Source organism: Phyllosticta citribraziliensis (genome assembly GCF_038025025.1).
Source record: "Phyllosticta citribraziliensis strain CPC 17464 chromosome Unknown J3D65scaffold_13, whole genome shotgun sequence".
Lineage (NCBI taxonomy): Eukaryota > Fungi > Ascomycota > Dothideomycetes > Botryosphaeriales > Phyllostictaceae > Phyllosticta > Phyllosticta citribraziliensis.
In genome coordinates, this window is record NW_027117350.1 from 1,048,951 (window position 1) to 1,073,911 (window position 24,961).

At 57.1% G+C, this 24,961-nt stretch overlaps 9 protein-coding genes across 9 annotated transcripts; 5 read left to right on the forward strand and 4 right to left on the reverse strand.

Moving 5' to 3' along the window:
- The first annotated feature begins 874 nt into the window (after positions 1-874).
- Positions 875-2,751, forward strand: J3D65DRAFT_640011 (Las1-like-domain-containing protein). The gene is made up of 4 exons (XM_066801762.1): positions 875-1,025; positions 1,094-1,233; positions 1,292-1,765; positions 1,816-2,751. Exons 1-4 carry the CDS (start codon positions 912-914, stop codon positions 2,333-2,335), a joined length of 1,248 nt encoding a protein of 415 aa, XP_066650995.1. The 5' UTR covers positions 875-911; the 3' UTR covers positions 2,336-2,751.
- A 3,511-nt stretch (positions 2,752-6,262) lies between these two features.
- J3D65DRAFT_142021 (uncharacterized protein) lies at positions 6,263-9,764 on the reverse strand. The gene is made up of 2 exons (XM_066794008.1): positions 7,590-9,764; positions 6,263-7,542 (listed from the first exon to the last, which is right to left on the reverse strand). The coding sequence occupies exons 1-2, from the start codon at positions 9,550-9,552 to the stop codon at positions 6,374-6,376; spliced, it is 3,132 nt and encodes a 1,043-aa protein (XP_066650996.1). The 5' UTR covers positions 9,553-9,764; the 3' UTR covers positions 6,263-6,373.
- Positions 9,765-9,797: 33 nt separating this feature from the next.
- J3D65DRAFT_640022 (HIT domain-containing protein) lies at positions 9,798-11,017 on the reverse strand. The gene is made up of 2 exons (XM_066801763.1): positions 10,842-11,017; positions 9,798-10,769 (listed from the first exon to the last, which is right to left on the reverse strand). Exons 1-2 carry the CDS (start codon positions 10,927-10,929, stop codon positions 10,012-10,014), a joined length of 846 nt encoding a protein of 281 aa, XP_066650997.1. The 5' UTR covers positions 10,930-11,017; the 3' UTR covers positions 9,798-10,011.
- A 59-nt stretch (positions 11,018-11,076) lies between these two features.
- J3D65DRAFT_640024 (DEAD/DEAH box helicase-like protein) lies at positions 11,077-15,870 on the forward strand. The gene is made up of 3 exons (XM_066801764.1): positions 11,077-11,532; positions 11,584-13,887; positions 13,934-15,870. Exons 1-3 carry the CDS (start codon positions 11,200-11,202, stop codon positions 15,536-15,538), a joined length of 4,242 nt encoding a protein of 1,413 aa, XP_066650998.1. The 5' UTR covers positions 11,077-11,199; the 3' UTR covers positions 15,539-15,870.
- Positions 15,871-16,257: 387 nt separating this feature from the next.
- Positions 16,258-17,442, forward strand: J3D65DRAFT_640030 (uncharacterized protein). The gene is made up of 2 exons (XM_066801765.1): positions 16,258-16,620; positions 16,686-17,442. The coding sequence occupies exons 1-2, from the start codon at positions 16,337-16,339 to the stop codon at positions 17,062-17,064; spliced, it is 663 nt and encodes a 220-aa protein (XP_066650999.1). The 5' UTR covers positions 16,258-16,336; the 3' UTR covers positions 17,065-17,442.
- A 125-nt stretch (positions 17,443-17,567) lies between these two features.
- J3D65DRAFT_560680 (HotDog domain-containing protein) lies at positions 17,568-18,106 on the reverse strand (the record flags this gene model as incomplete). Its single annotated transcript, XM_066797477.1, has 2 exons — positions 17,568-17,964; positions 18,036-18,106. The coding sequence occupies 2 exons, from the start codon at positions 18,104-18,106 to the stop codon at positions 17,568-17,570; spliced, it is 468 nt and encodes a 155-aa protein (XP_066651000.1).
- Positions 18,107-18,320: 214 nt separating this feature from the next.
- J3D65DRAFT_640032 (pseudouridine synthase) lies at positions 18,321-20,458 on the forward strand. The gene is made up of 2 exons (XM_066801766.1): positions 18,321-18,699; positions 18,777-20,458. Exons 1-2 carry the CDS (start codon positions 18,430-18,432, stop codon positions 19,998-20,000), a joined length of 1,494 nt encoding a protein of 497 aa, XP_066651001.1. The 5' UTR covers positions 18,321-18,429; the 3' UTR covers positions 20,001-20,458.
- Positions 20,459-21,041: 583 nt separating this feature from the next.
- Positions 21,042-22,008, reverse strand: J3D65DRAFT_560583 (uncharacterized protein; the record flags this gene model as incomplete). The annotated part of the gene is made up of 3 exons (XM_066797473.1): positions 21,042-21,383; positions 21,469-21,744; positions 21,847-22,008. The coding sequence occupies 3 exons, from the start codon at positions 22,006-22,008 to the stop codon at positions 21,042-21,044; spliced, it is 780 nt and encodes a 259-aa protein (XP_066651002.1).
- A 700-nt stretch (positions 22,009-22,708) lies between these two features.
- On the forward strand, positions 22,709-24,747 carry J3D65DRAFT_143108 (uncharacterized protein). The gene is made up of 4 exons (XM_066794015.1): positions 22,709-22,774; positions 22,829-23,612; positions 23,656-23,771; positions 23,815-24,747. Exons 2-4 carry the CDS (start codon positions 23,075-23,077, stop codon positions 24,532-24,534), a joined length of 1,374 nt encoding a protein of 457 aa, XP_066651003.1. The 5' UTR covers positions 22,709-22,774; positions 22,829-23,074; the 3' UTR covers positions 24,535-24,747.
- Positions 24,748-24,961: the final 214 nt, after the last annotated feature.

Sequence of the window (24,961 nt, forward strand, 5' to 3'; positions counted from 1 at the left end):
TCCGACTCTCTTGTGATTCTGATAGTGTTGAAGCCCTCTTAGTCAGATCCATCAGCGATTCTCTCCGCTAGTCGGCTGTTGGAACTCGTAGCTGCGGGGCATAGGCGAAAAAAAGAAAAACGTGGTACAGTGAGCAATGGCACTGGCTCGGTCCCGATTCACGGGACGGCTTGCGGTGAGGTGAGTCACGCCCGCACTTGCAGATGCTTCGCGAAGACGGGGCAAAAGAAAAGAAGGCACAAATGCAGGCGGGGAGCATGGATTCCTGTCAACGTGCCAGGTAGATGGCTAGAGCCAAAGACAGAAAGGCACTGCAGTAGTGAGACCCAGGATACGGGATCAAGCACATCACACGGAGGGGCAGGGCGCACACGGATGGTTTCTTTTCTATTCTCTTGGTCTGGTTTTGTTGATGGGCGAGGATGCATGCACAGAGCACCTACTCGATTCAGGCAAGGCCATGGCGGCCATGTTCCCAGAAACGCTTAAAACCTCGCCGCTGTCGAAAAAGAATCGAGAAATAAAAATAATGACGGCACCGATGGGGGGTCCAGCCGAGCCGGAGGATCCGGGCTCGACGAGCTGTGCACAGGTGGCAGGGGCGAATGGATCGAGCCGCAGGCGGAATGGCCGTGGGCTGCCAAAGAGTTTTGGGTTTGGCTTGAGAGTTGTGGCCTCGTTCCAGGCCGTGTTGGAGAGAGTCGTGTGTTGGTTTCAGCTGGTGTTGTGGTTGGTATCGAGGGCGGGAGTAGTGAGAGTAAGAGAGAGATTCGAAGGACCTGACGCCGCCGGAAGCGAGGACGCTAGTCGACTAGCGCGCGGCCTAAATTCTGAGCTTATTCGCTTTTCCAATTGAACATTTTTGACTCGACTCGACTCCAAGCTGGTTCCTCGACTTCACCAACTTAACCATGCCGAGGTATCTTGTCACGCCATGGCGCGACGGCCACGAACTCCTGAGCGTGCGTCAAAGCCTCTACTGGCGGGGCGACGGCGACGACCGTAGGCGGTCCGCCGTCGATACGGTACGTTTGCGCCGTGACGTGGGGTGTCGCCGAACTCGAAGGGGCTGATGACGATTTGATGGGACCAGGTTGCTGCGTGGAAGAGGAGGATGCCGCTGCCACACGCCATTGAGTCCACCGCGTCGCTTGTTGATGCGACGCTGCATGATGAGTCTCGGGACGCCTCTGCCCTGGCCGTACGGAATGCCTACTGCGCTGCTTTCAACAGGTCCGTCCTCCTGCTGTCATCCCTCGCCTGACCGCCCTAATGCCGCTTGCTTGTCCAGGTTCGTGACGGGCTTTTGCGACACGGTCCAGACGTCGTTCAAGAAAATGTCCATGTACGACATGGCCGCCGAGCTCGACATGCCCACCAGCTTCGTCGAGCTGCGCCACGAGGCCACGCATGAAGACCTGCCCTCGCTGCGCCGTTTGCAAATGGCAACCGAGCAGGCCCTCGAATGGCTCTGGCTCCACTACTGGGCTAAGCTCGATGCGGCCGCTCAAACGTCACAGGACGCCGACGAGGAATCCACTTCTGCCGATGCGCGCGCCGACTTGCACCGAATCCTGAGAGCCTATCTGAACAACAGGCGGTCCGAGATTCGCACCTTTGGCGCCTCAACTCATTCCAACACATCGAGCTACAGCCACGACACGAGTCGCGCCATCGCATCGCTGTTTGCAAAGCATTCCCACGCCTCGTCTGCCTTGGCGTCATTGCTTCTGGACGACCGGTTGATCGTCCCGTCGGACTACCAGTACGTATCCGTTTCCGCCTGCATGTTCTGAGTGCTCACCCCTGGCTCAGAATAGCAGAGCCCCTGGACGGCGCCTTTTGGATTTGGGACCCCGTTCTGTGCGCCCTCAACGGTGACCTTTACCTCGAAGCCTTTGTCGAACGTGCAGTTGCTCTCCTCGCGTCTCCGTCTGTCGAGGCAAAACAGGACCCCACCAAGGCAGCGATCTCCGAGTGGCTCCGCCACATTCTCATCGAAAACGCCTTTTCAACTCGAGACCATGTCATGCACGGCGTGCGGGCCTTGGCCATGACATGCTGCATGGCCCAGCCGGCATATTGGTGCCGCAAACTGGCCAAAAGCCTACTGATCGAAGGCGACGATGATTTCCAAGACGAGTGGCTTCCCATTCTCGAAGCCAGTCTGCCTGAAGCTTCAGGGACTGACAATGACGAAACCGCGGAAGCTAGCATCACTCCAGCTGGTGGCCTTTCCGGTGTTCCGCCCGGCGCCGAGGATGAAGACATGCAGGGCTGGACGAAATGGCATGCAAGCTGGCAGCCAATGCCAATTGGATTGGTTCCCACCTGAATCCGCCAACGGTCCGCAACCTCCGAAATGACCATCACAAGCTGCGATGCCGCGTGGGAATCTCTTCAAGCTGCACGTCGTATGCACGCCGTGCTGCGTTGATGCTGTATCACCTCAGTGTAGATCCCAGTCGGACGCCATCCGCCGTGACACCTTGACCGACGCTTAATTCTGACGGGTACAGCGGCGCAATCAGTCGCTGCAGGCAATCGACAGCCACCGCTACCTTGGCACAATGAGTGTCGAAAGAAATGAGACTTCCTGGCAACATGAATGCGCTTAGGGAGCATTCATTCATTACTACATCTATAATTTAGCAGCAATAACCTGCCATCCCAGTCGCGCTTAGGGAGCATCCATTCACCACTACAGTCGCGCTTAGGAAGCATTCATGCGCTGCTGCAGCCAGACCCAGGGAGTCTCATTTCTTTCTACACCCACCGTGTTGGGATCTTTCTTTTCTTGCGTCGTGGCACAGCAGCAGAGCAAGTGACCCCCAGCCATTCTCACGCTACACAGTCACTTGGCATTGTACCTGCGGCACTTGCACCTGCAGCCCCGTCAAACCCACAGCGCGGACGCAGATACGAGGGCGATTGGGAGCCGTTTGTTATCAGTCGGCGTGACGCTTTGGCGCCCCGACTGTGCTCCGGCAGCGCGTCACCTCGAATATGTCTTGTTTCCCCATAAGCAACGCGCGATGCGGTGCAGATGCGCAAAAGTCCCAATTTGAAAGTGACCAGCGGCGGACATGTCACGAAAACTGACGGCTGGCATTGCAGCATGCCGTGTTTTGGTCAGCAGCCGGAGGGGATCCACGCGACAGTCAGTATGAGAAAAACAAAATGATAGCCAACAGCAGCTTGCCTGCGACTTCGTCTTCGTCGGCTCTGTTCTGGTCTGGATTTTCGCACCCATCTCCTACCCACCCACCTTGCTACCTGTCCGCCCGTGGGACGGGCCGTGAGAGGTCTTTGCGCTCGCTCGCTTTGCTAACCCCACTCTGCCCGCCAACGCCGCCTCCACCGCTTCGAGAATGCACTCATCCATTCGCTGCCTGTCGTTGTCCATCCGTCCCAGACGCAGACAGACAGACGGAGATACGCCGCCACCGCGTCCCACAACCCATGGCACCGGCTTTCCCGACGGACCACTTGTTCCAGCGCCAGCGCCGCTACTCCTGATCCTGCTGCAGCTGCACCTCGCTGCCCCCGATGATCGAAAGGGACAATCGTCTACACCACCACCTCCTCCCGCTGCCACCGCCGCTGTCTAGCCCTCCCTCCGTGCCATGTCATCACGGTTTGGCCCCTGCTGCGACGCAATGCGCTTTGCTTTGCCCATCTCCTGCCGCCTGCTTTGCGCTACATATGCATCGCCTCCATGCGTGCGCCGATTGTGGATGCTGACGATGAGGATGAGGATGCTGCGGACACGGCGCCGGTGTACAAGCAGGCAGGCAAGCAAGCTCCAACAAGCTAACGAGCTGACGAGCTGCCTCCTCTCCTTTCCCTTCTTTGCCAGCCTGACCGCTTCGTCTCGCGCTGTGTCTTTTGTATCCGTACATTGACTACCGTACAGTAAAGTATAGACGCCTGCTGCCTGCCTGCCTGCCTGCCCGCCTGGCACCCTGCCTGGCACCCACCCTGCCATCCTGCCTACATACTCCTGGAAAAAGCAAACAGCTGCAGTAGGTAGGTAGGTACCCTCTGCCACATTCCACACGGGCTAGCCCCCCATTCCTCTCCAATCATGCACCCAATGCACACAGTACAGTCTCCATGCATACACACGGATGGGTGCCGCGACCGCCAGGCAGTCGCTGCTCATGTACTGTACTGTACTGTGCATACGCACGTATATGCGGCTTGCCTACCTACCTGCCTATGTACTCCCCTACCTACCTCCTGATTCAAGAGATCAAGCAGGGCCGGGCCACGCAAGGCGCCGTTGAGCGAGTGAGCGAGAGAGCTCAGATGTTGGAGTTGGAGATGGAGTCGGAGCTTTGCAGCCCCTTGCCCCTGGCTGCCTGGGCCGGCCGCTGCGCTGCGACAGGCTGATACGTACATACGTATGTATGCTCCTTGCCTGTGTGTTTCTCAAGGAGTAACTTTGGGCGTACATGATCTATTACGCTATGTCAGAAGCACACTTCCACATATACATGAGTCTACAGTTACCTAAATGTGTACATATTGATAGGCACTCTAAGCAAGCAAGCAGTGAGCGAGCATCTTCTATACTGTGCACTAGTCCCTCACGAGCACTATGCGGAGCAGCAGTCGGGCACAGCACAGAGGTTATGCACTGCCCTTTGTTATGTGCTGGAGGAATGCGTACGTGCGCAATGCTCTGGTTTGGTCTGGTCTGATCAGGCCTTGATTGTATGAGTCTCCATGCGGGATCACTACACTAGGCTGGTAGGTAGGCAGAGAAGTAGACTGGCAAATGCACCCAGGATGGGATGGGATTGGATGAGATGAGATGGGAGATATGTTGCCGCCGAGGTTAACAGCCATGTCACGCTGTCGATCGTGAGATAAGACGGCTTTTTCGTTAATAGGATAGGGTGAGTGAGGGAGGAAGAAGAGTAAAAGCGAGAGAAGAGAGTATAGAAGTAACAGTAGAAATAGTCTCAATAGATGCATGCGCATGCCTCTTCAAATAGATCTGGTTTCCTCAAGGTGGCTACGAATTATCAGCGCATGCTTTGAGTTCCTTGTTTAATCTCCTCTTTAGAAGGGAGAGAGCGAGAGTAAGAAAGAGAGGGAGATGTACTAAATAACATCAAATATTGACCACATCACTTGAATAATAAACAGGCAGTGTATGTCGAAATGAATGCCACTCCCCAGTTCTAGCTGTAGCACTGAATAAACAATCCTTAAGCGTAGCTATAGCAGCACACGAATGCTCCCCAGACGCACTTATATTTCTAGGAAGTCTCTTCTTTTCCGGCGCCCACCGTGCAGGGAGAAAGAAGTGGTGATAGTAATAGATGGTGAAAAACATTGCGTTTGTTAATTCCCTATTTCCTTTTCCTTTTCCTTTGCTCCTAGAAAGAGAGAGAAGATTCGTGTGAGAGAGGTGCACCATACCACTCAATCATCAAAACCACCCATCATCCATGCCCTGCCCATGCGCACATATCGCCGCCGTTGCTCTGCACACACTACACTACACCACTGCGACTAGACTCTTCCTACCCTAAGCTACACGCATAGTCTCCCTTTTTTTTAAGAGTAGAAGCAGAACAGCAGCGGCCAAAGTAGCTGCTGGTGCCAAACACGCAGCACGCGGCAGCACCCAAGCACCAATTTATCCAAGAACAAAAACCATTCATTGCTCATTGTTCATCCTATGGAGGGGTATCGTATCGTGTACTACTTACTATACGCACGCACACATGCGTATATATAGTATATAGAGTGTGCCAACTCAACTCACCACATCCCCACGCGCGTGCACGCTCGAAGACAGACAGGCAGATAGACAAAAAGACAAGCTACACTTCAGCAGTAGCGGCAAAGGCAAGAATTTCTTTCTTCTCCCGTAAATGTAAGCATGAACGCAAAGGACGAGAAAGAAGAAGAACCAGAAGCCGCGCAGACAGCCGCCCGTCGTTTGGTATGTTGCGAAAGCGAAAAAGAGGTGTGCCTCCCAGAGCAAGGAAAGGAAAGGAAAGATTTCAGCGCGTCCGCCGCTGGGACGGGGCCGGTTGCCGTTGCAAAGAACGAGCAAAGGACAGAAGCCGCTCAAGCAGAAAAAAGAGTTCCCCCGTTGACGACGACGAGGATGTCGTCATCGTCGACTTGAAGCAGCTCCATCCATGACCATTCTTGGTTTGGATAACACAACTAGCTCACAGGCCAAAAAAACATGTAGAACCACCAAGAGAGACAACCAAACCCACACGCAAGACGCAAGCAAACAAGCACAAGCGACATGCAGTAGCCCTCCCGCCACGGCACTGGGGGTATCTATCCAGCCAGCCACGCACCTCCGCTCCCGTCCACGACGAAGAGAGCCTCGAGAGCGCTAATTCATGCCTTCCATCGGATTATTCAGCAGCACGTCGAGCAAATCGTAGCCACCGACATCCGGGCCATACGCGTTGCTCCCGACGTCGCTGCCAAAATTGTTCGACAGGATGGGGTCGAGCGGGATGGCGAGCCAGTCCGACGCGCCGCCGCCGCCGTAGCCACCACCGCCAGGCCCGCCGTTGTAGCCGCCGTTGTCGCCTGCAACGCCTCCGGGCCCGCCGCTGCCGTACTGGTTTGCGGCGGGGTTGTTGGGGTCGTTGGGGAGGTGGTTCTGGTACGGCGAGCCGAAGCCGGGCGGCGGCATGATGGAGAAGTTGTTGGAGCCCGGGTCGTATGTCTCGGTCGAGATGCCCCACAGCGGATTGCCGTTGCCGTTAGTGGTGGACGTGGTGCCGGACGGCGAGGCGGGCCGGCTGAGCCCGCTGCTAGCGTTGCTGGCCGTGCTGTACCAGGGCTGAGTGGGGTTGTTGGTTGCGGGATAGGACGAGTGGTTTGGAGGAGGCATTGACGAAGGGGCTGCGCTTTGTGATGTGTTGCCATGGAGCTTGGGATCTTGGTTGGACGGGATGCCAGCTGTCGAGAGCCGTGGGCTATGGCTTCCAGCGCGGCTGGCCTGGACAGAGCCCTTTCCGGAACCGGAGCCGGCCATGCGGACCAGACGTGTCTTGATTTGTGTTATGAGAGTGATGAGCATGTCGGCGAACCTGTTGCCAACGTGAACGTCGTCGACGATGCAGTTGCGGAGGGCCGAGACGGCTTCTTCCATCAGACCGAGGGAGAGAGCAACGTCGTCTTCGCTGGCGCCGAGGGCAAAGGTTTTGAGCAGGATGATGGTGACGGAAATGATGCGGAAAAACGTTCGGACTGGAGCATGCTTGAGGTAGCCACCAGGCTCTAAGCCCTTGACAACAATTGTGAGGACGTTTCGGCACCCGTCGATTACTTCACGAATAAAGAATCTGTCGTTGCCATACCACCTCATCAATAGATGCGGAGGAATTGCCCCAGGTCCCGCCGGCACAGAGGTTCTGTTTCCATTGGATGCAGCAGCAGCCTGCGTGTTTTTGATGCATCGCTCTACAACCGCCTGCAGTGCCAACGAATTGAGATAGACCCGCGTATATTCATACTCGATGGTCAAAATGTCGCACATGAGCTTTGGTACTGCAACTTGTCAGAAATCATTGGGACACAAAAAGGGTCATGCATACTCGTGTTGCGATATCTGTCCAAGCGTAATCTGAATTCCCGCAGGAGCGGCTGGAACTCTGCCAGCAGCTTCTTGTACTCTTCTGTGCGAATGAGGTCTCTGGTGTTGCGTCGATTTGCAAACATCTCCTGGTTTCCACGTTCCATGATGACAGCGATCTCCATCCAGAAGTAGAGCACCATCTCTTGACTGTTGATCCGCCGTTCAGTGCCAGGTGAGCTGCCAGCCTGTTCTCGGATAATCTTGCCAGTCCTCTTGAGCATCGCGAACCGTTCCTGCAAGCGTTCGTCGTTGCTCTTGAGGAAAGACTTGTCGCGCTGGGACCGCGGTAGCATGGATGTGAGTCCGACCCTGCCGCTCGTCTGAGTGATGTAGATGAGGAGGAGCTCTCTCAAATGGTTCTTGCGGCGAAAGTAGGCTTCAACTTTGGCGGGAGGCAGATGCTGGTTTTCTTCATGGAATTCTTGCTCGCTCTTCTCATCAAAGACACCGATCTCGTACGCCAATGCCATGGCATTGCCTAGCAGCATCCAACACATGCGGTCACTTCTCCAACATGGCTCGAGCCAACTGTCAATCCTCTGGCCGCCGGTGCCCATGTACTGGTTGGTAGCCTCGGCAAAGGAGCCTTTCGAGATGAAGGCTGCAGTCGCTTCGTCTGGCGCCATGAGCTCGTCGTCATCATCACCAGGAGGAAAATGCAAGGCCCGCGGGTGCCATTCGGTCAGCAGCATCAGACTCTCGACAGTCCCAAGCGTACGAAGGCCTCTCCGAGTCAACGGATTCACATCACAGCCCTGCTCGGCCCCGGCGCCGCAGAACCCACCTCCAAATTGTTCTTGGCCCCATATCATTCGATCAATCATTCCCTGGAGATAGTTCCAAAGTTTCTCGTGAATGGCATAGGGGCGGGAGCTTGAGCCAGGTCCAGTCAAGCTCATGTAGCGCGATGCCACTGTCAAGAGAGTGACAACGAGCATCGACTCCTCGGTTAACAAAGTAGCGTGCGAGTCGTATCGCTCAAAGTTTGGCACTACTATCGGCGTCAACGGAGAGAGATAACGGTAAAAGTAGTCCAGATACGCGATGCCCTCTTTGGCGGTGAACCAGCCAGCGCGCACAAAGCGAAATCTCGACCACGCCTTGAGCGCAGATTGGTAGCCCGCGTCGTCGTGAACGTCCCCGTTTGCTTGGCCATGCGACGATATTGCCGGGTCTATTGGATTGTCGGTCGGGGTGTGCGAGGTTCCAGGGCTCGGATACGTGTGACTGCCAGATACAGCGGGACTGGTGAGATTTGGCTGAGACCCTGGCGTGTTGGCGCCAATCGACGTGCTCAGGTTCCGCTGGTTGCTGTTTGTCCTTAGATGGTCCATGTCCCCCGTCTTGCCGGCAGCCTCAAAGAGCAGGTTGAGGGCGTCGTGGCCGCTAAAAACTTCTTTTGATTGTAGTATCGCCGTCGTCTCATTGTTGACCTTGTGTTGGTCCTCCTGCGGGGAAGCGTTGGAAGCCGTGGGCCGTCGCAAAGGCTGGAATCGGCCGACGGAGCCTCCTGGAGTCAACGGACGGGCGGTGCTTGACGGATCGGCGTAGGGTGGAGGAGAAGTCGCGTCGATTGTTGGAAAGCCCTGTCGGCGGGGGGTCTCGGAGTCATCTCTCAGCCTCTTGCGGCCGCTGCGGACCTCGAAGTCGGAGCCGGCGTCGTCATCCAGGCCATCGCCGCCATCCTGGGGCTTGCGCTTCCTCCTGGTCGCGGAGAAGAAGCATTCTTTGCTCTCGCGGCGGCAGCGGACGCAGGGCGGATCGTGAGGGTTGTCGACGGGACCCAGGTCACAGCGGACCTTGCGGCGGCGGCACGGGATGCATGCTTGGTAGGTGCGGGTGTGTTGCTGTTGCTGCTGCGACGAGACAGACGGCTTGGGCGACGCGGACGACTCTGGGGGCAGCGAGGTTGAAGATGGCATTATATTGGGTTCCGGTTGGCGGCGAATGGTGTTCTCGGGTAGCGGCGGGTGAAGGGTTGAACTCTTGACGGGGGCGTGCGTGCCGAGTGTCGGTGATGTCGCTGAGTTGGGGCTCTCTGCCGCAATCTCGACATTACTGTCTCGCTGCCGTGCCTCGTGGTGGTGGCGGACAGGGACCTTTTCTTTTGCGCAATGCTGCAGCTTGTCAACTGTCACGAGGACGCCGTTTCATGCACGTGGTGAACTTGGGCGATGCGTCTATTGAGGCTTGTCCCTTTCCATCCTCCAAACACCTGCCCGCCCAATCGCCGTCCGCCGTCTACCGGTGACATGCCTGCACTACCAGCTATCCAGCTTATGGCTGTTGCGCTTAATGCGACCTCTCCCATACCGCTCCGAGAGACTATCGAGAATCACTTGCTTCTTCCCCACCTCGGTCTCCATGAGCGCATTCTTCCGCTACTGCGTTTTCCATTCCTCGAACTCTTCGCCGAGGTGCGCCTTTAACTTTTCGAAGCTTCTTCCAAAATTCCTATTGCACCTCCAGCACAAAAAGTCCCGGTTCATGTATCCCTCCCTGCCCGGATGCCTCCGGGCATCGTCTTCGGCCAGCGGAAAGGCGTCCAGGGGCACCAGAAACGGTGTGGAGAAGCTGTTGTAGTGCTTGCGATGCTTTAGGCACGGCGATTGACGATCCGGCGAGAGGACATGTATGTGTAGGTTGGCCATGGAAGGGTGTGCATGTATCCCCGCGAGCAATCCCTCTGTCCAGTCCCTGCCTGGAGGCAAGTCTTCCGGCCTGGGAGGATCATCCGAGTCCATGGCCTCGTTGCGTGCCTGGTCTTGCTTTGACGATTGACCAAGTCTTCTCCGAAGCTCGCTAGCAACCAGTTGCTTTACTTTCTCGAGCTCAGTCTTGCACTTTTGAAGAAATTCCCGGTCCTCAAAGGCCTCGAATGGATGCAGAAGCGTCTTGTCAGAGTCTCGCGGTAAGATCAGACAATGTATAATCGATTTGGGAAATAGGTCATTGATGACAACAAAGTCATCATTCCAGTAGAGGACTCGCTCCTTGCCAAATTGCTCCGGGTGGGCAATGTATGCGCCCAGTCCGAAAGCGCCTGGAAAGACCTTGGTGCCCACGTTGGTCGATTTCCGGCTCTTCTTGTCCTGTGGAGACGCCTTCTTTGCCTGCTTTCGTGACATGAGTTCTGTGACTGCTCAGTTTAGCATTGGTCTCGTACTTCTCTGCTAGTCATGTCACGCACACGCGTTTGGACGCTTCTCACCTGAGGAACTTGGGGCCGGGACCACAGTCTCGCCGGCAATCTCCTCAGCGGTGATGGCATCTTGATCGTGTTCGGCAGGCTCACTCATGATCAAAGTAGGGTGAAGCGAGGTACCCGTTCGCCCGTGAATCAGGGAAGATGGGGAAGACGTGTCGTGACAAGGAACGGCAGAGGCTCAAAAGCAAAGACCAGTGGCAGACGTCACTGCCCGGCGGGGGAGCTTATTTCAGCCCTACGGCTCGGTAGACTTTGCTAAGTTCTGGCCGCCCCTCTGCGCCGACAAAAGCCCAACGCGCCAACAACATGTCTCGACCACATTTCTACTCCACTCTTGCTCGCCGCTCGAGACGCTTAGAGGATGCCCAAGAATCCTCATCCGCCGCGCGGTGGAGGCGGCTCCAAGAAATCTGCGCCCCCGCCCCCCGGTGAAGACACCAGCTACATTGTCTTTTCAAACTCCAAGGGTGACCCCAAGAAGAGCAAAAAGGCCGATAGCTCTACAAAGAACGAGACCGATGCCAAAGCAAAGACCAAGGGCAAGGCTCCTGCAGAGCAACAGGATGCGGACGCCCCAAAGAAGCCGGACACGCGCACCATAATCGGCGGCGCATCATGGACCGGAAAGCTCCCCGTCAACATGCTCTCAGAGCACTGCCAGAAGCAGAAATGGCACAAACCCGAGTACACCATGGTATTGAATCTCTGAATCGAACCCATCTGTCGATACTAATGCGCGGCGCAGCACAAGGTCAAAGACGGCTGGGTGAGCCACGTCATCCTAAAATACACAAACCCCAAGACGCGCGAGACCATTGCGCCGCCTCCATTTCGACTTCCACGGGAGCACGAAACTCTGGGTGCCCAGTCCACTGCCCTCGAAGCGCGACACTTCGCCGCCGCCTATACCCTGTTTCGAGTCGCAAACATGAAGAACTACCACATGATGATGCCACCAACATACCGCGACCTCTGGAAAGGTCCCTTTTCCGACATGAAAAAAGAAGACGTCCGGGCAGGGCAAGCGTGGATGTACGAGGCGGATCCCTTCACGGCTTTCAAAGCAAGAGAACAGTCGAAAGCGGCAGCAGACAAAAGGCGGGAGGACACTGTCAAGCAAAAGGAAAAGGAAAAGAGCAACCCTCATGCGCCCGGGCTTGATGGTGGCAACAAGATGAGGGGTTGGTCGAAAGCCCCCAAGGTTGATCTAGGCAAAAGAATACGCGTGGATCTTGAAAACCTGATCCGTAGAGAAACCGTATGGAATCCCAACGACGTCGTCATCCCTCCTGGTCAACGCAAAAAGATTGTCGACCAAGTTTCGAGGCTTGGCTTCCGGCCAAGCCATGTCGAAGAAGCTGCGGAAATTTGCAAGGACCAGGAAGAAATTATTGAGTGGCTGCTCATCCACGTGCCCGAGGACGATCTGCCCCCGTGGGCTCTCCCCGAGGGCTACACTGCTGGCGTTAGTATGGCCAGCAGCAACTTGAAGCGTGAAGCTGCGGTGAAGCGTCTCGCTGCCACGGGCTATTCGGTCGAGCTTTGTGAGCAGATCTTGGATGACCTCAATGGCGACGAGGCCAAGGCTGCATGTTCTTTGCAGGCCCGACTCCTTGGTGACGACCAAATTACAGAGCAGTTGGCTAATGTCAGTATCGGCGGAGCTGAGCAAGATGAAAACGCGGAGGACCCGTGGGCCGAGGAGCAAGTCATTCTTTCGTCCATTTACGACGACAGATACTCTTCAGACACTCCCGACGCTTGTCAGATTCGCCTCGAGGTTGCTGGAAACAGCAAGATTCCATTTACCCTGATCGCAAGGAAACCTCTCGGACAATATCCAAATGTTCTCCCCATCCTCTCTATTCACGCCAAGGCGCCGGCATACATTCGACTGAGCATTCTTAAGCAGGCATTGACCCACGCCAACGACAGCTTTCTTGGGGAACAGATGATTTTTAACATTGTTGACTGGCTGGAACACGAGATACCCGGTGTCATGGAAAAGCCTGGTCGACTGTCCGATGTTTCTTCCGCCATTTCTGCTGCTGACAGCAACGTGCGTGTGAACGGGAACACGGAGAAAAAGAGAAGACACAGACAGCCAAGGCCTGTAAATTTGAGACCAGGCAGTCCAGCTAGCATGCGCTTGTTGGAGCAATGGCGATTGAAGCAACAAAAACCTGAGCAGCAACGCATGCTTCGCGTTAGGGAGAACCTCCCGGCGTGGAATTTGCAGGATGCTATCATCGAAGCCGTCGACTCGCATCAGGTCGTCATTGTCTCTGGTGAGACGGGCAGCGGCAAATCTACGCAATCGGTCCAATTTGTCCTCGATGATTTCATTCAACGCCAGCTCGGCGAAGCCGTCAACATTGTCTGCACGCAGCCTCGCAGAATCTCCGCATTAGGGTTGGCAGATCGAGTCTCTGACGAGCGTTGCGGCGCCGTGGGAGACGAAGTCGGTTACTCAATCCGTGGCGAGTCGAGGCAAAAGCCAGGGATCACAAAGCTTACGTTCATGACGACTGGTGTTCTTTTGCGCCGACTACAGACTTCTGGCGGTAGCCCGGACGATGTCGTGGCTTCATTGGCTGATGTCACGCACGTTGTTGTCGACGAGGTCCACGAGCGGAGTTTGGACACCGACTTCCTTTTGGTGCTGCTGCGGGATGTACTCAAGAAGCGCAAGGACCTTAAGGTCATCCTGATGAGTGCAACGCTCGATGCCGACTTTTTTGCCTCTTACTTTGAGCCTGCAGTGGGCAAGGTCGCCACCGTCGAAATTGCAGGGCGGACTCATCCAGTAAAGGACCTTTATGTTGACGACATTGTGCGCATGACTGGATTCAATGGTGCCTACGAAGACGACGAGCAAGACGACAATGCTCAAACAAGCATTGGCAGCACGCTCAGAAACATGGGCATGCGCATCAATTATGACTTGATTGCGCGAACAGTTCAACACATTGACGCTGAACTGGGCTCGCAAGATGGCGCCATTCTCATCTTCTTGCCAGGCACCATGGAAATTGACCGAACCATTCAGGTATGTACAACTGCATGTCTTGGGCGCAACTGCTAATGTTTGATAGGCCCTTCGTTCCATGCCAAACATCCATGCGCTACCTCTGCATGCCTCCCTTCTCCCTGTCGAACAGCGGCGGGTGTTCCCACCCGCGCCAAAGGGCAAGAGAAAGGTCATTGCTTCAACAAACGTTGCCGAGACCTCCATCACCATAGAAGACGTGGTGGCTGTCATTGACACTGGCCGCGTCAAGGAGACCAGCTTTGACAGCACCAACAACATGGTCAAGCTTGCTGAGGTGTGGGCCTCGCGTGCCGCATGCAAGCAGCGCCGAGGTCGCGCGGGACGTGTGCGGGCCGGCATATGCTACAAGCTCTTCACTCGCAACATGGAAGACAAGATGATGGAGAGACCAGACCCGGAAATCCGTCGCGTTCCTCTTGAGCAACTGTGTCTGTCTGTCAAGGCCATGGGCATCAAAGACGTGGCCAACTTCCTGGCTGGCGCCATCACACCTCCTGATAGCACTGCTGTCACGGGAGCCCTCAAGCTTCTTGGCCGCATGGGTGCCATTGACGGGGAGGAAATGACGGCCTTGGGACGGCACTTATCAGTCATTCCGGCCGACCTTCGCTGCGCCAAACTCATGATTCTCGGTGCCACTTTTGGCTGCCTAGAGTCATGTCTCACTATCGCATCCATTCTGACTGTCCGCAGCCCATTCGTCTCTCCACAAGCCAAGCGCGAAGAGTCCAAGGCAGCCCGTTCTTCGTTTGGCAAAGGGCAGGGCGATCTCATTGCTGACCTGCACGCCTACGAGGCTTGGTCTGGGCTGCGCGAAAAGGGCCTCTCTCCGCGCGAGCTCCGTGCTTGGTGTGAAGACAGTTTCTTGTCGACGCAAACGCTTAACGACATATCATCGAACCGTCGCCAATACCTGTCCTCGCTCCAAGAGACGGGCTTCATATCCCTGACTTACTCTCGTCCTTCTTCGTCTTCTAACCCGGCCGCAGCTGCGAGCGCCAATGCGTCGCTTAATCGTAACAATACGTCGGACGCGCTGCTGCGCGCCCTGATTGCGGGCGCCTTCCAGCCGCAGCTTGCTCGCATCGCCTTCCCTGATACCAAGTACGCGGCATCCGTATCGGGCGCCGTCGCACTCGACCCGGACGCGCGCACCATCAAGTACTTTACCGAAGTGCCGAACGCAGCGCCGTCGGAGCAACCAGGAGCTCAGCCTCCAGCGGGAGACTCGTCCACAGGGACGGGGGGCAGCAGCTCAGGTCCGCAGCCCCAAACCCGCGTCTTCACGCACCCGGGCAGCACGCTGTTTGGCGCGCAGACGTTCCCCAGCGGCACAAACTTCCTGTCGTACTTCCAGTCGCTGTCGACGTCCAAGCACTTCATTGCGTCGCTGACGCCGGCGTCGACGTTTGCGGTGCTGCTGTTTGGCGGCCCGCTCGACATCGACACGCAGGGCCGCGGCGTGCTCGTCGACGGGTGGATCAGAGTGCGCGGGTGGGCGCGGTTGGGCGTGCTGATTGCGCGGTTGAGGGGCTGCTTGGACATGGTGCTGAGGAGGACGTTTGACGAGCCTGGGAGCGAGGTTGCGGAGAGTACTGTTGTGGGATTGGTGAGACGGGTGGTGGAAGGGGAGGGGATGGATCGGTAGGGGAGGATGGGGTGTTGGAGAGGATTGTGCAGTTGGATTGGCCTGTTGGGTTTGCGAGAGCCTCTGGTGGTCTCTACGCAACCGATTCTTGGACGAAGTTTGCATGGCCCTCATCAAATGTCAACACCTGATCAGTGCTTGAGAATGTGTGTAGGTACCACAGTGGGTGTCGAAAGAAGTCAGAAGCTAGCCCTCCTGGCAGTGTAAGTGCGTCTAGGGAGTGTTCGTTCGCTCCTATGGTTACCCTCGAGGAGCGTTCATTCGCTGCTGCGCCTGCGCCTAAGGAGCATTCATGTAGGAGTACCATTGAACCAGAATTCGGTTGGCTGACAAACAGCGACCCGAGTACGAAAGAAGCTAGGAGTAACCAGCAGAGGAACTCGGGCTACTGCGCCTTGCCTTAGCTGTGGCGGCAGTCGACGCCGTCTGGGCATGCAGCATCAACTGAACCGGAGAACAGCAGCAATTCGCCTCAACATCAACATGTCGAGCGTCACGCAGTGGCTGTGATGCGACCGCAGCAGGCGATGATGCAAAGCAGCGTGCATTTCTCGGAGTTGAGGCAGCTGGAGTGAACGGGGCTGAGTTCTCTCTGGCGGAGGTCAGCTGCCGCCTGGGGCCTAAGCCTCACTGGCGTCTTCGTCAGCATTTCACTGTCCTTGGGCTGCACATATATGAAACCATATTTCGCCGCCTTGTCTTGCCTCCGCACTCCGTCCAAACATCCCTCTCCTCTTCCACCTACCAATTCTCACCTTCGCAACCGACTCGTCTCCAAACCAATTCCACACTCTCGACATGTCTGACCCGTACAACCAATACTCATACGGCTCGCCCGCCCAGGGCTCTGGATACCCGCCACCCGCAGGTTACCCCGCTCAAGGAGGGAGCCCGTACCCTCAGCAAGGCGGCTACGCATCGCCGCAGCACCAGCAGTCGTGGGGCCAGCAGCAGCCGCAGGGCTACGACTACAACGGCCAGTACCAGCAGCAGCAGTCCTACGGTAGCTACGGACCACCGGCCCACGGCGGCTACCAGAACGGCCAGCAGGCGCCCGCGCAGTGGGGCCAGCCGGCGCAAACGTAAGCACCCACATTCTCGCCAGCAATTGTTGATAGAGCCGCAACGCTGACGATTCCCCCTCCAGTGGCTACTCCGACCCCAACACCCAAGTCTACCAGCCGCAGCCCTCGCACCAGTTCCCGCAGCAAGGCGCGTACAACAGCGCGCCGTACCCATCCGACCCGAACGCGCCGCCGGCGCAAGCCTACGGCCAGCAGCCGGGCCAGTACGGCGCGACGGACCCCAACCACGCGCAGGAGGGCGACCGCGGCCTGCTCGGCGCCGTCGGCGGCGGCATCGCCGGCCATATGGGTGGCAAGAAGTACGGCCACGGGCTCATCGGCACCGTCGTCGGCGCCGTCGCGGGCAGCAAGCTGGAGGACAAGTTCAAGGGCAAGAACGGCAAGCATGGGCACCATGGTGGCCACCAGCAGGGCGGCCACGTCAGTGGCAAGTTTTGGTGATTGCCCTGGGTTGGCAGTGGCTGTGGTCGTTTGATGTGACGATGCGGTTGATGGACGTTGATTTTTTCCTTTGTTTGGGGTCGACCTTTCTTTGGGTTCTTGAGGGCTGTGTATAGATACCCGGACTTTGGCTCATGGGTTCGGCGTCCTGGAAGCATTGCTATGGGTCTGGTCTGGTTTGGGTTGGGCTGGGCTGTAATTTGTAAATTGTATTGAGTCTGACCAAAAGCCACCTCTATTCCTATCCTCGCAACATCTGGCATCACTGCTGCCACAGTGGGTGTAGAAAGAAATGAGACTCCCTCGTCTAGATGCAGCAGTGAACGGTTGCTCCCTAAGTGTGGGTGTAGTAGTGAATGGATGCTCCCTAAGCGTGACTGTAATAGCAGCTTATAGCTCCTAAATTGTAGCTGTAGTAGTGAATGAATGCTCCCTAAGCGCATCCATACTGCCAGGACGTCTCATTTCGACACCCATCCACTTGTATGGCTGTGTCGAGCAGGTCACAATTTGGACGTTTGCGTCGCCACGACAATCCTCTCCAGCCCTCTCCGCAGATCATCACCCATGCCCATCTTCCCCGGTTTCCTGCCCTCCCTCTCCACAAAGACGTGCACGAACTCGCCCACAGCCCTGACGGCGTCCTCGCCCCGCTCAAACACGCCAATCTCGTACGTCACGCTGCTCTTGCCCAGCTTGTTGACCCGCAGCCCCAGCTCGGCGACGGCGGGGAAGCCGAGCGGCGCAAAGTAGTCGCAGTGCGAGTGCACGACGAGGCCGATCTGCGCCGAGCTGGGCGGCTGCAGCGCGCAGTGCGCCGTCAGGTAGGCGTTGACGATCGAGTCGAATAGGAAGTAGTAGTTGCTGTTGTTCATGTGGTCGTACATGTCGTTGTCGCTCCTGGTCATGGCGGCGTCGTTAGAAGACTGTCTAAGTGCCAGGTCGACTAGGCCCTGCTGCGGTGCCCTCACCATCGCGTCCGGTAGTCGAGGTGGAATTTGTAGTCGCTCCGGCGTCGCGATTTCAGATCTGCTTGCGCCATGATTGGAGAACGCCAATTGGCAGGATCGAAAGAAGAGTGGAAGAGAAGATGGTGAAGCGCACTGCGCCGACTCCACAGAGCACTACATAGTGGACAAGCAGTGACGAGGATGCGTCCGCTTCGACCAACCGAGGCAGGGCTAGAGCCAACCCCAGTCAATCAGATTAGATAAGAGCAGCACCGATCTCCTTGACTCGAATCGCAACCTCGTCCCAAAAAAGTTCCACCACCAACCACCTCCGCTCAACCTCGCCGCCAAGCTGTCGCCCTCTCCGCGCATAGTCGAGTACCTGATCCGGCGCGGCGGCACATCTCGACCGATCATGGCGCTCACGACATATGGGCCCCGGCCGCGCCGCAACGGCCGGCCCACCGACGACAAGGACGCGCTGGCCTTGCAGCAGCCGCCGCCAGACGTTGCCATCACGCCCTGCGATGCCGAATGGCCGCGGCCGTACATTCTGGATAACGGGCTGCGTCGCGTCAAGCCGTACTACTTTACGTACAACACCAATTGCAAGGAGCGCTGGCGCAACCGCGAGCTGCTCGAGATTTGCGCCGACGAGTTTCGCGACAGGCCGTTTGAGTACTACGTACGTTGCGAACCGAGTGTTTTGAGAGAGACGGAGCGAAAGAAGAGCGTACCGTAGGCTGATTCGCCCTCACCCAGAAAGAGAGCATCGAGAATGGCCGCATCGTGGTGAACGGCAAGCAGGTGCCCACCAACTACCTGGTGCGCAATGGCGAACTGATGAGCCACACGACGCATCGACACGAGCCGCCCGTTACCGCAGAGCCCATCGACGTCGTGCACGAAACTGACGACATGATCATCATCAACAAGCCGGCGGGCGTGCCCGTCCACCCGGCGGGCCGCTACATGTACAACAGCCTGGTGGAAATCATGCGTGCGGAGCGGCACTATTCGTTCAAGCCGCTGCCGTGCCACCGGCTGGACCGGCTGACGAGCGGCGTCATGTTCATCGCGAAGCACCCCAAGGCTGCCGACGAGCTGAGCAAGCAGATCAAGGGCCGCACCGTCAAGAAGGAGTACGTGGCGCGCGTGGCCGGCGAGTTCCCGCCCGGCGACGTCGTCTGCGACAAGCCAATTCTGCAAATCAGCCCCAAGCTCGGCCTCAACCGCGTGCGCGCCAGTGGCAAGGACGCCCGCACCGTCTTCCGCCGATTGGCATACTATCCGCCTAAGGACGAAGACGACGACGAAGCTCCCGCCGCGGACGTCGACGGCCAGCCATGGAAGAAGCTGCGCGGCTACAGCATCGTGCGCTGCATGCCGCTGACAGGCCGCACGCACCAGATCCGCGTGCACCTGCAATTCCTGGGGCACCCCATCAGCAACGACCCCATCTACGCCAACCAGCGCGTCTTCGGGCCCTCGCTGGCCGGCGGCGACGACGCCTCGGACGACGACGCCTCCATCATGACGCGCCTGGCACGCATGGGCAAGGACGAAGTCGCGTCGGCCGTCGCGTACCACGACGAGCTGGTCGGCAACTACCGCGCGCGCCAGGCTGAGAAGCTGACGGGCGAGCTCTGCGACGTGTGCGCCACGCCGCTGTACTCGGACCCGGGCGTCCACGAGCTCGGCATCTACCTGCACGCGCGGAGGTACGCGTGCGAGGACGGCCGCTGGAGCTACGAGACGCCGCTGCCGGCGTGGGCGCTGCCGCCCGCGGGCTACGATGGGCCGACCGAGGCGACGGGCGAGTCGGATCCGCTGGCTGCCGATTTGGCGAAGTTGGGGCTCAATGGGGACGGTACGGTGAGAGAGGAGAGGGTGGAGGAGGAGAGGGTGGAGGAGGAGAGGGAGCAGAGGGAGCAGGCGGAGCAGGGGGAAGAGCACGAACAGAAAGCGGCTGTTGCAGCGGCATGACAGGGCATCTATCTATCTATCTATCTACATACCTACGTGAAGTAGAGTAGACGCATAGGTACTCCCAAAACAGGGAAAGAGACTTTACTGCCTGCCTCTACGCACTTGCCATCCATCAATGCATACATAGCTCCCTCCCTCCCTCCCTCCCTCCCCCTCGCTTCTTTTCCCCAATCCGTCTTCCTCGTCCTTGGCTTGGACTCACACGACGCTCTTCCAAGGAGCGTCCATTCGTTGCTGCAGATACATCTAGGGAGCGTTCATTCGCCGCTGCAGTCACGTATAGGGAGCGTTCACTCGCTACCGCGCCGCTTCTTAGACGGTAGGTACGGCAGGCAAGGTCGATTGAGGAGCAGTGATGGTCATGTATGTAGTGCGATGTGTGTAGGATTAGAGTTAGAAAGACTTGGTCCTCCTTCCCCATATCTTATATGTATATATATACATGTAACCAGTAGCCTCGCGCGTAAATGTGTTGGTAGTGAGTAGTAAGTAGTAACATATGTGTGTATATTGTAGTGATGGCACTATCTTGGTTGGCAAGTCCTACATGTACGGGACTACTCTACATAGTACCCTACATACACCAGTTAGTAGTGAGTGGTTACGTTACTCCAGGCAAAGGGGGTCTTGGGCGCGTGCGTGCACGTAGGTACGGTAGGAGGACTCTCGACGTCATCACCATCCGATCCGCAGAAAAGGGGGCAAGAAACGGATTGTATAAAATTAAAGATCGCTCGTTCGGGATTACTTTGTCAAATGAGATAGAAGGCAAACTTGCCAATCCGGTGATTGGATAGATAGCGAGACATCCTTCACTTCGGTCGGCTTTGACTGCCGTGCATTCGGGGTTCGTGATAGTGGTTTGTGCATCCATCCGTCCATCCGTCTACTGCGCGGTTCGCTCGGAAAAGGGAAAGCAGGGGCCGGTGGTAGCACGCGCATCAGTCTGACGATGCAAATCTGGCGAGCACTTCATTCATACGCTCCGAACGACTCTCACCTCTCCTCCCCTCATTACTCAACCAACCAACCACACACTCAATACCTCGGCGGCGCCGGCCCACCATAATCACTCCTCCCAGCACCACCAGCCCCGCCATCACCGTAGTGCTTCTTGCGCAGGGCAGCGAGGCGCTTCTTCTTGGTGTGGGCGTTGACATAGGTGCCGATGACGAAGCCGACGACGTTGAAGAACGGCACCCACGTCTCCTGCGGCAGGAACTTTTGCGCAAACGCCAGCGCCACGGGCGACGTGACCCAGCTGACCTTCATGACGGGCAGGAAGCCGGCCTTGACGGTTGCGCGCACCTGGTGGAAGGTACGCGCGCCGGCGATGAGCGCCATCGAGGTTAGGTAGACGGCGTTTTGGATGGGCGAGATCTGCGGTGGGTGGGGGTTATTGTTAGTGTGCTGTATGTGGATGTGTATATATATGCGCGAACGGGGTGGATGGGACGCTTCTTACCACCAGATTGCTGACGAGAATCTGCAGAATCTTGGCCTTGAGGCTCGTCCGGCCCTGGAACATCTTCTGCAGGATCTGGATGAGAATGTGGCCGAGCGGGGCGCTCACAAAGGCGCCGTAGATGGCCATCTTGGGGACGCGCGCCGTCAGGTAGCCGCCGTTCTTGTTGCGGTCGTGGGCGATCCACGAGGCGAGCAGCTCCTGCAGCGCCGACAGCGTGCCCGAGGTGAGCATCTTGGTGCGCAGCGGGTTGGACTGCAGCTGGCGGAGATAGGCCTGCGAGGCTCAGCGTCAGGGTCCATTATTGGTGGTGGTGGTGATGTTGATGTTGTCGCATCGCAATGGGAGGACAATTGGTTTGTTGTGTGGTGGACTCACTGCCAGGTAGCCATTGGCGCCGCCGCCGCGGGTCAGAGCCTCGCCGACTTCGTGGGCCAGACCCTCATGGTGGTGGTGTTTGTCGCCGGCGGCTTGAACGGCCTGGGCGGCAACGGAGCCGCTGGCGGTCCGGACGGTCTCCTTCTCAAACTTGACCGACATCTGAGGCAGCTAGGGGACGGTAGGGGGTGAGAGCTGAGGATTCGGGGCGGGAGCTAGAGGTAGCGCGGGGAGGGCAGGCCGGTTGCGGTGCAGCAATGGTGGAGATGTTGGAGATGCGTGGTGTTTGTTGTCCTACATGCTGTGCTGTAGGCGTGCGTGGTGGTCGTCGGCGAGCACCGAGGCAGGGCAGGGTAGGGTGGGCGGTAAACGACGCCGGCATAAGACAGGGCTCCGGTTGGGCCGACGACGCGGGGAAGATTCAACGACTACCAAAGGCTTCCCTGCTTCTTCTACTGCTGTACTGCCAGTTAGCCAGATCCCTTCCCTTGGTCCAAGTCCCGTCCCCGTCCCCGTCCTGGTGCAAAATAAGATAAAGACAGCGGCCATGTCTCCACCTCAGCTTATCAACGACGCACATCGCTCTCCGCAGATTGCGCCCTGCGACCTTGCGCTGTACGACGTCCCGAGTCTGTCCGATCTTTCGTCTGGTCCGACGACCTCGCAGCGCAGTCTCAGGTCACGGCACCATCTTGCAACCGCCGTTGCTTGGCCTGACCTGACTGTGACGCCTGCCGTGGCCTGGAATGAATGAACCACCGTCCCGTCGGATCTGATAAGCCAGGGCGCGCAACTCTGCGACCCACGTCCAAAGAAATTTCCGCCTCGCTGCTAAAAATGAAATCCATGGGCTCCGTGTAACCGATGATAATCAAAAAAAAAAAAAAAAAAAGAGACAGCGTAAGTTGTCGTGTTTGCTCTGCAGAGTGTGCGCTTCCTGCCTCGCCTTCCTCCTTGGTTCCCTTCCCTTATCGACCTCCAGTCCCCAGACGTCATTACCCAATGTCACGCCCGTCGTTTGCGACGTCCAAGTCTTGACAACCATTGACCCGGCCGACAACTCACCACCTTACCTCCTCCCTCCACTCCTCTTCAACCTCACCATGGCCACCCTCATTGATTCTCGCAGCGCCTGAGCCTGAGCCTGAGCCCCGTGTCACCTGCTCACACCACTACCCACCAACTCCCAACTCCTCGAGGGCGTTCAACACACCCCTCGGGCCCAGCCATGGCTTCGTCCATTCCACAAGACGATGGAGCCGCCTCCTTCGCATCCTCGCACAAGACGTCTTCTTCATCCGACGCCGAAAATCCCCACTCGCGCCCGCCGCTGAAAACCAATCAGGACGCCGCAAATCGTCATCTGCCCGAACGTGGAAGAGGAATGTTTGCGAGAAACCACCTGTCGTCCGCCTCGCAGCGCACCTGCTTCAAGCCTGCCTGCACCCACACCACCATGGAGCGCTTCTATGGCGGCACCTGCTACACCTGTGGCCGCAAGTCACCCCTTGGATTTGTTTACGTTTGCTCCCAAGACGAGGGCAAAAATGGTGACCCCTGGTCCATGCTGGCCAAGCTTCACGTCGACACCACCCCGGACGAGTCTCTTGGACCCTTGGATCGTTTGAAAAGTCTCGGCGTGAGCCCCTCGATTCTGCGCCAGGCCAGCCAGGGCGTGTATACCGACGACCAGATCGAGACTTTGATCCAACAGAGACGGCGCGTGCTCGACGTGATTGAAGCACAGAATCCCAACCTTATTTCTGGTAGGCTACTCCCATCCAAAGTGAATGTCGCTGACTTGAAAAGACGTCGAGGGCAAGTTGAGCGCGGCTGCGTTGACCAAGGAGCGCACGAGACGGCGCAAGACCGTCCATCCGAGATGCCGGGTCAAGTGCTGCATATCGTGCCGTGCGGACTACAGAGTGAGCATTTTCTGTCTCCTGCAAAAGCAAAGCTAATTTGTAGGCACGCTCCTATGAATCGTTCGAGGCCGCCTTTGGCGACGAGTCTAAACCTCTCGGCCTCGTCGATCTCACCTCTGTACAGGTGCACAATGCTGACATTGTTCGCAACATTGGCACCAGTTACATGCCTCCACCTCCGCCTCTGGTGCACAAGAGCTCATTCTCGACAGAGTCGTCCATCAGCGAGCCTCCAGAGAGTACTTACACGTGGCGCACCACCGAGTCGGCCATGGCATTCCAGAACAGTGGCACGGAGACTGCTGGCCATTTCTACAAGGTCCAGCCGACCGGTGATTGTGATGTCGAATCCGTGTACCAGAGATTTGACTACCACATGCCCACAATCAAAAACATTCGCACGGGCGTAACCCAAGCCGTCAAGACCATCTTCAAGAGACGTCGAGAGTCTTCGTCGGACGGATCTGCACTCAGTCTCCCCATCCCCTCGGTGACACGGCCGAACACCAGAGACGAGAGCAGAGACTCGTGGCACAGCCTTCCGCGATCCTTTTTCCGCTCCAAGAACAGGCCAGAGGAACTCGCTCTGTCTACATGCAGGGCCGACAGCGCAACAGCCGCTCAGTACGAGATGATGCCGAACAAGCAATCGAAACGCGTCGATAGTGACGACACGCTTCTGGATGACACCGTGGAAGGAGGCATCATGCTGACCGAGGAGGCGGTCGAAAACCACATGCCGGATCTCATCACGCAGGCCTAGAGGCCAAATACAGCTCCATCCTTGGCATAGTACTTTTGGGACAGGTGGCGCAGCTTCGAGCACGGATTTATCAAGGAAAAAACGGCGCCTAGGGTACGGACTGTTTATGGCCTGGTGTGGTCGGATGTCGTATCATTCTCCTTTTCCCTTATTGCTTGCTTCTCTCCGGCCTGTCATCCTGATTTCTTCTCCCACTGCATCTAGATATCCCCGTTTCTTTGTAGGTGTTTTCCCTACTACAGGCAACGTCACTTCATTGGTATGCATTTGGTTTTGTTACGATTGGTCATTCACGCTGGAGCCAATGTACGATGGCGCATGGAATGCGATAGGGGCGTCTTGTTTTGATTATTTGGCATGCTGTATGAAACGAGCATGGAGGTTGTCATGACGGACATGTATGATTTTGGGATGTGGGAGTAGCGAT

Coding starts and splice junctions, on each gene's coding strand:
- J3D65DRAFT_640032 (XM_066801766.1), top strand. CDS start 18,430: ATGGCGCTCACGACATATGGGCCCCGGCCGCGCCGCAACGGCCGGCCC. Junction 18,700..18,776: donor ACAGGCCGTTTGAGTACTAC/GTACGTTGCGAA, acceptor GCCCTCACCCAG/AAAGAGAGCATCGAGAATGG.
- J3D65DRAFT_640022 (XM_066801763.1), bottom strand. CDS start 10,929: ATGAGTGAGCCTGCCGAACACGATCAAGATGCCATCACCGCTGAGGAG. Junction 10,770..10,841: donor CCCGGCCCCAAGTTCCTCAG/GTGAGAAGCGTC, acceptor TAAACTGAGCAG/TCACAGAACTCATGTCACGA.
- J3D65DRAFT_640030 (XM_066801765.1), top strand. CDS start 16,337: ATGTCTGACCCGTACAACCAATACTCATACGGCTCGCCCGCCCAGGGC. Junction 16,621..16,685: donor TGGGGCCAGCCGGCGCAAAC/GTAAGCACCCAC, acceptor TTCCCCCTCCAG/TGGCTACTCCGACCCCAACA.
- J3D65DRAFT_143108 (XM_066794015.1), top strand. CDS start 23,075: ATGGCTTCGTCCATTCCACAAGACGATGGAGCCGCCTCCTTCGCATCC. Junction 23,613..23,655: donor GAATCCCAACCTTATTTCTG/GTAGGCTACTCC, acceptor TGACTTGAAAAG/ACGTCGAGGGCAAGTTGAGC. Junction 23,772..23,814: donor CGTGCCGTGCGGACTACAGA/GTGAGCATTTTC, acceptor GCTAATTTGTAG/GCACGCTCCTATGAATCGTT.
- J3D65DRAFT_640011 (XM_066801762.1), top strand. CDS start 912: ATGCCGAGGTATCTTGTCACGCCATGGCGCGACGGCCACGAACTCCTG. Junction 1,026..1,093: donor GGCGGTCCGCCGTCGATACG/GTACGTTTGCGC, acceptor TGATGGGACCAG/GTTGCTGCGTGGAAGAGGAG. Junction 1,766..1,815: donor ATCGTCCCGTCGGACTACCA/GTACGTATCCGT, acceptor CCCCTGGCTCAG/AATAGCAGAGCCCCTGGACG.
- J3D65DRAFT_640024 (XM_066801764.1), top strand. CDS start 11,200: ATGCCCAAGAATCCTCATCCGCCGCGCGGTGGAGGCGGCTCCAAGAAA. Junction 11,533..11,583: donor ACAAACCCGAGTACACCATG/GTATTGAATCTC, acceptor TGCGCGGCGCAG/CACAAGGTCAAAGACGGCTG. Junction 13,888..13,933: donor AAATTGACCGAACCATTCAG/GTATGTACAACT, acceptor AATGTTTGATAG/GCCCTTCGTTCCATGCCAAA.
- J3D65DRAFT_142021 (XM_066794008.1), bottom strand. CDS start 9,552: ATGCCATCTTCAACCTCGCTGCCCCCAGAGTCGTCCGCGTCGCCCAAG. Junction 7,543..7,589: donor GGACAGATATCGCAACACGA/GTATGCATGACC, acceptor GACAAGTTGCAG/TACCAAAGCTCATGTGCGAC.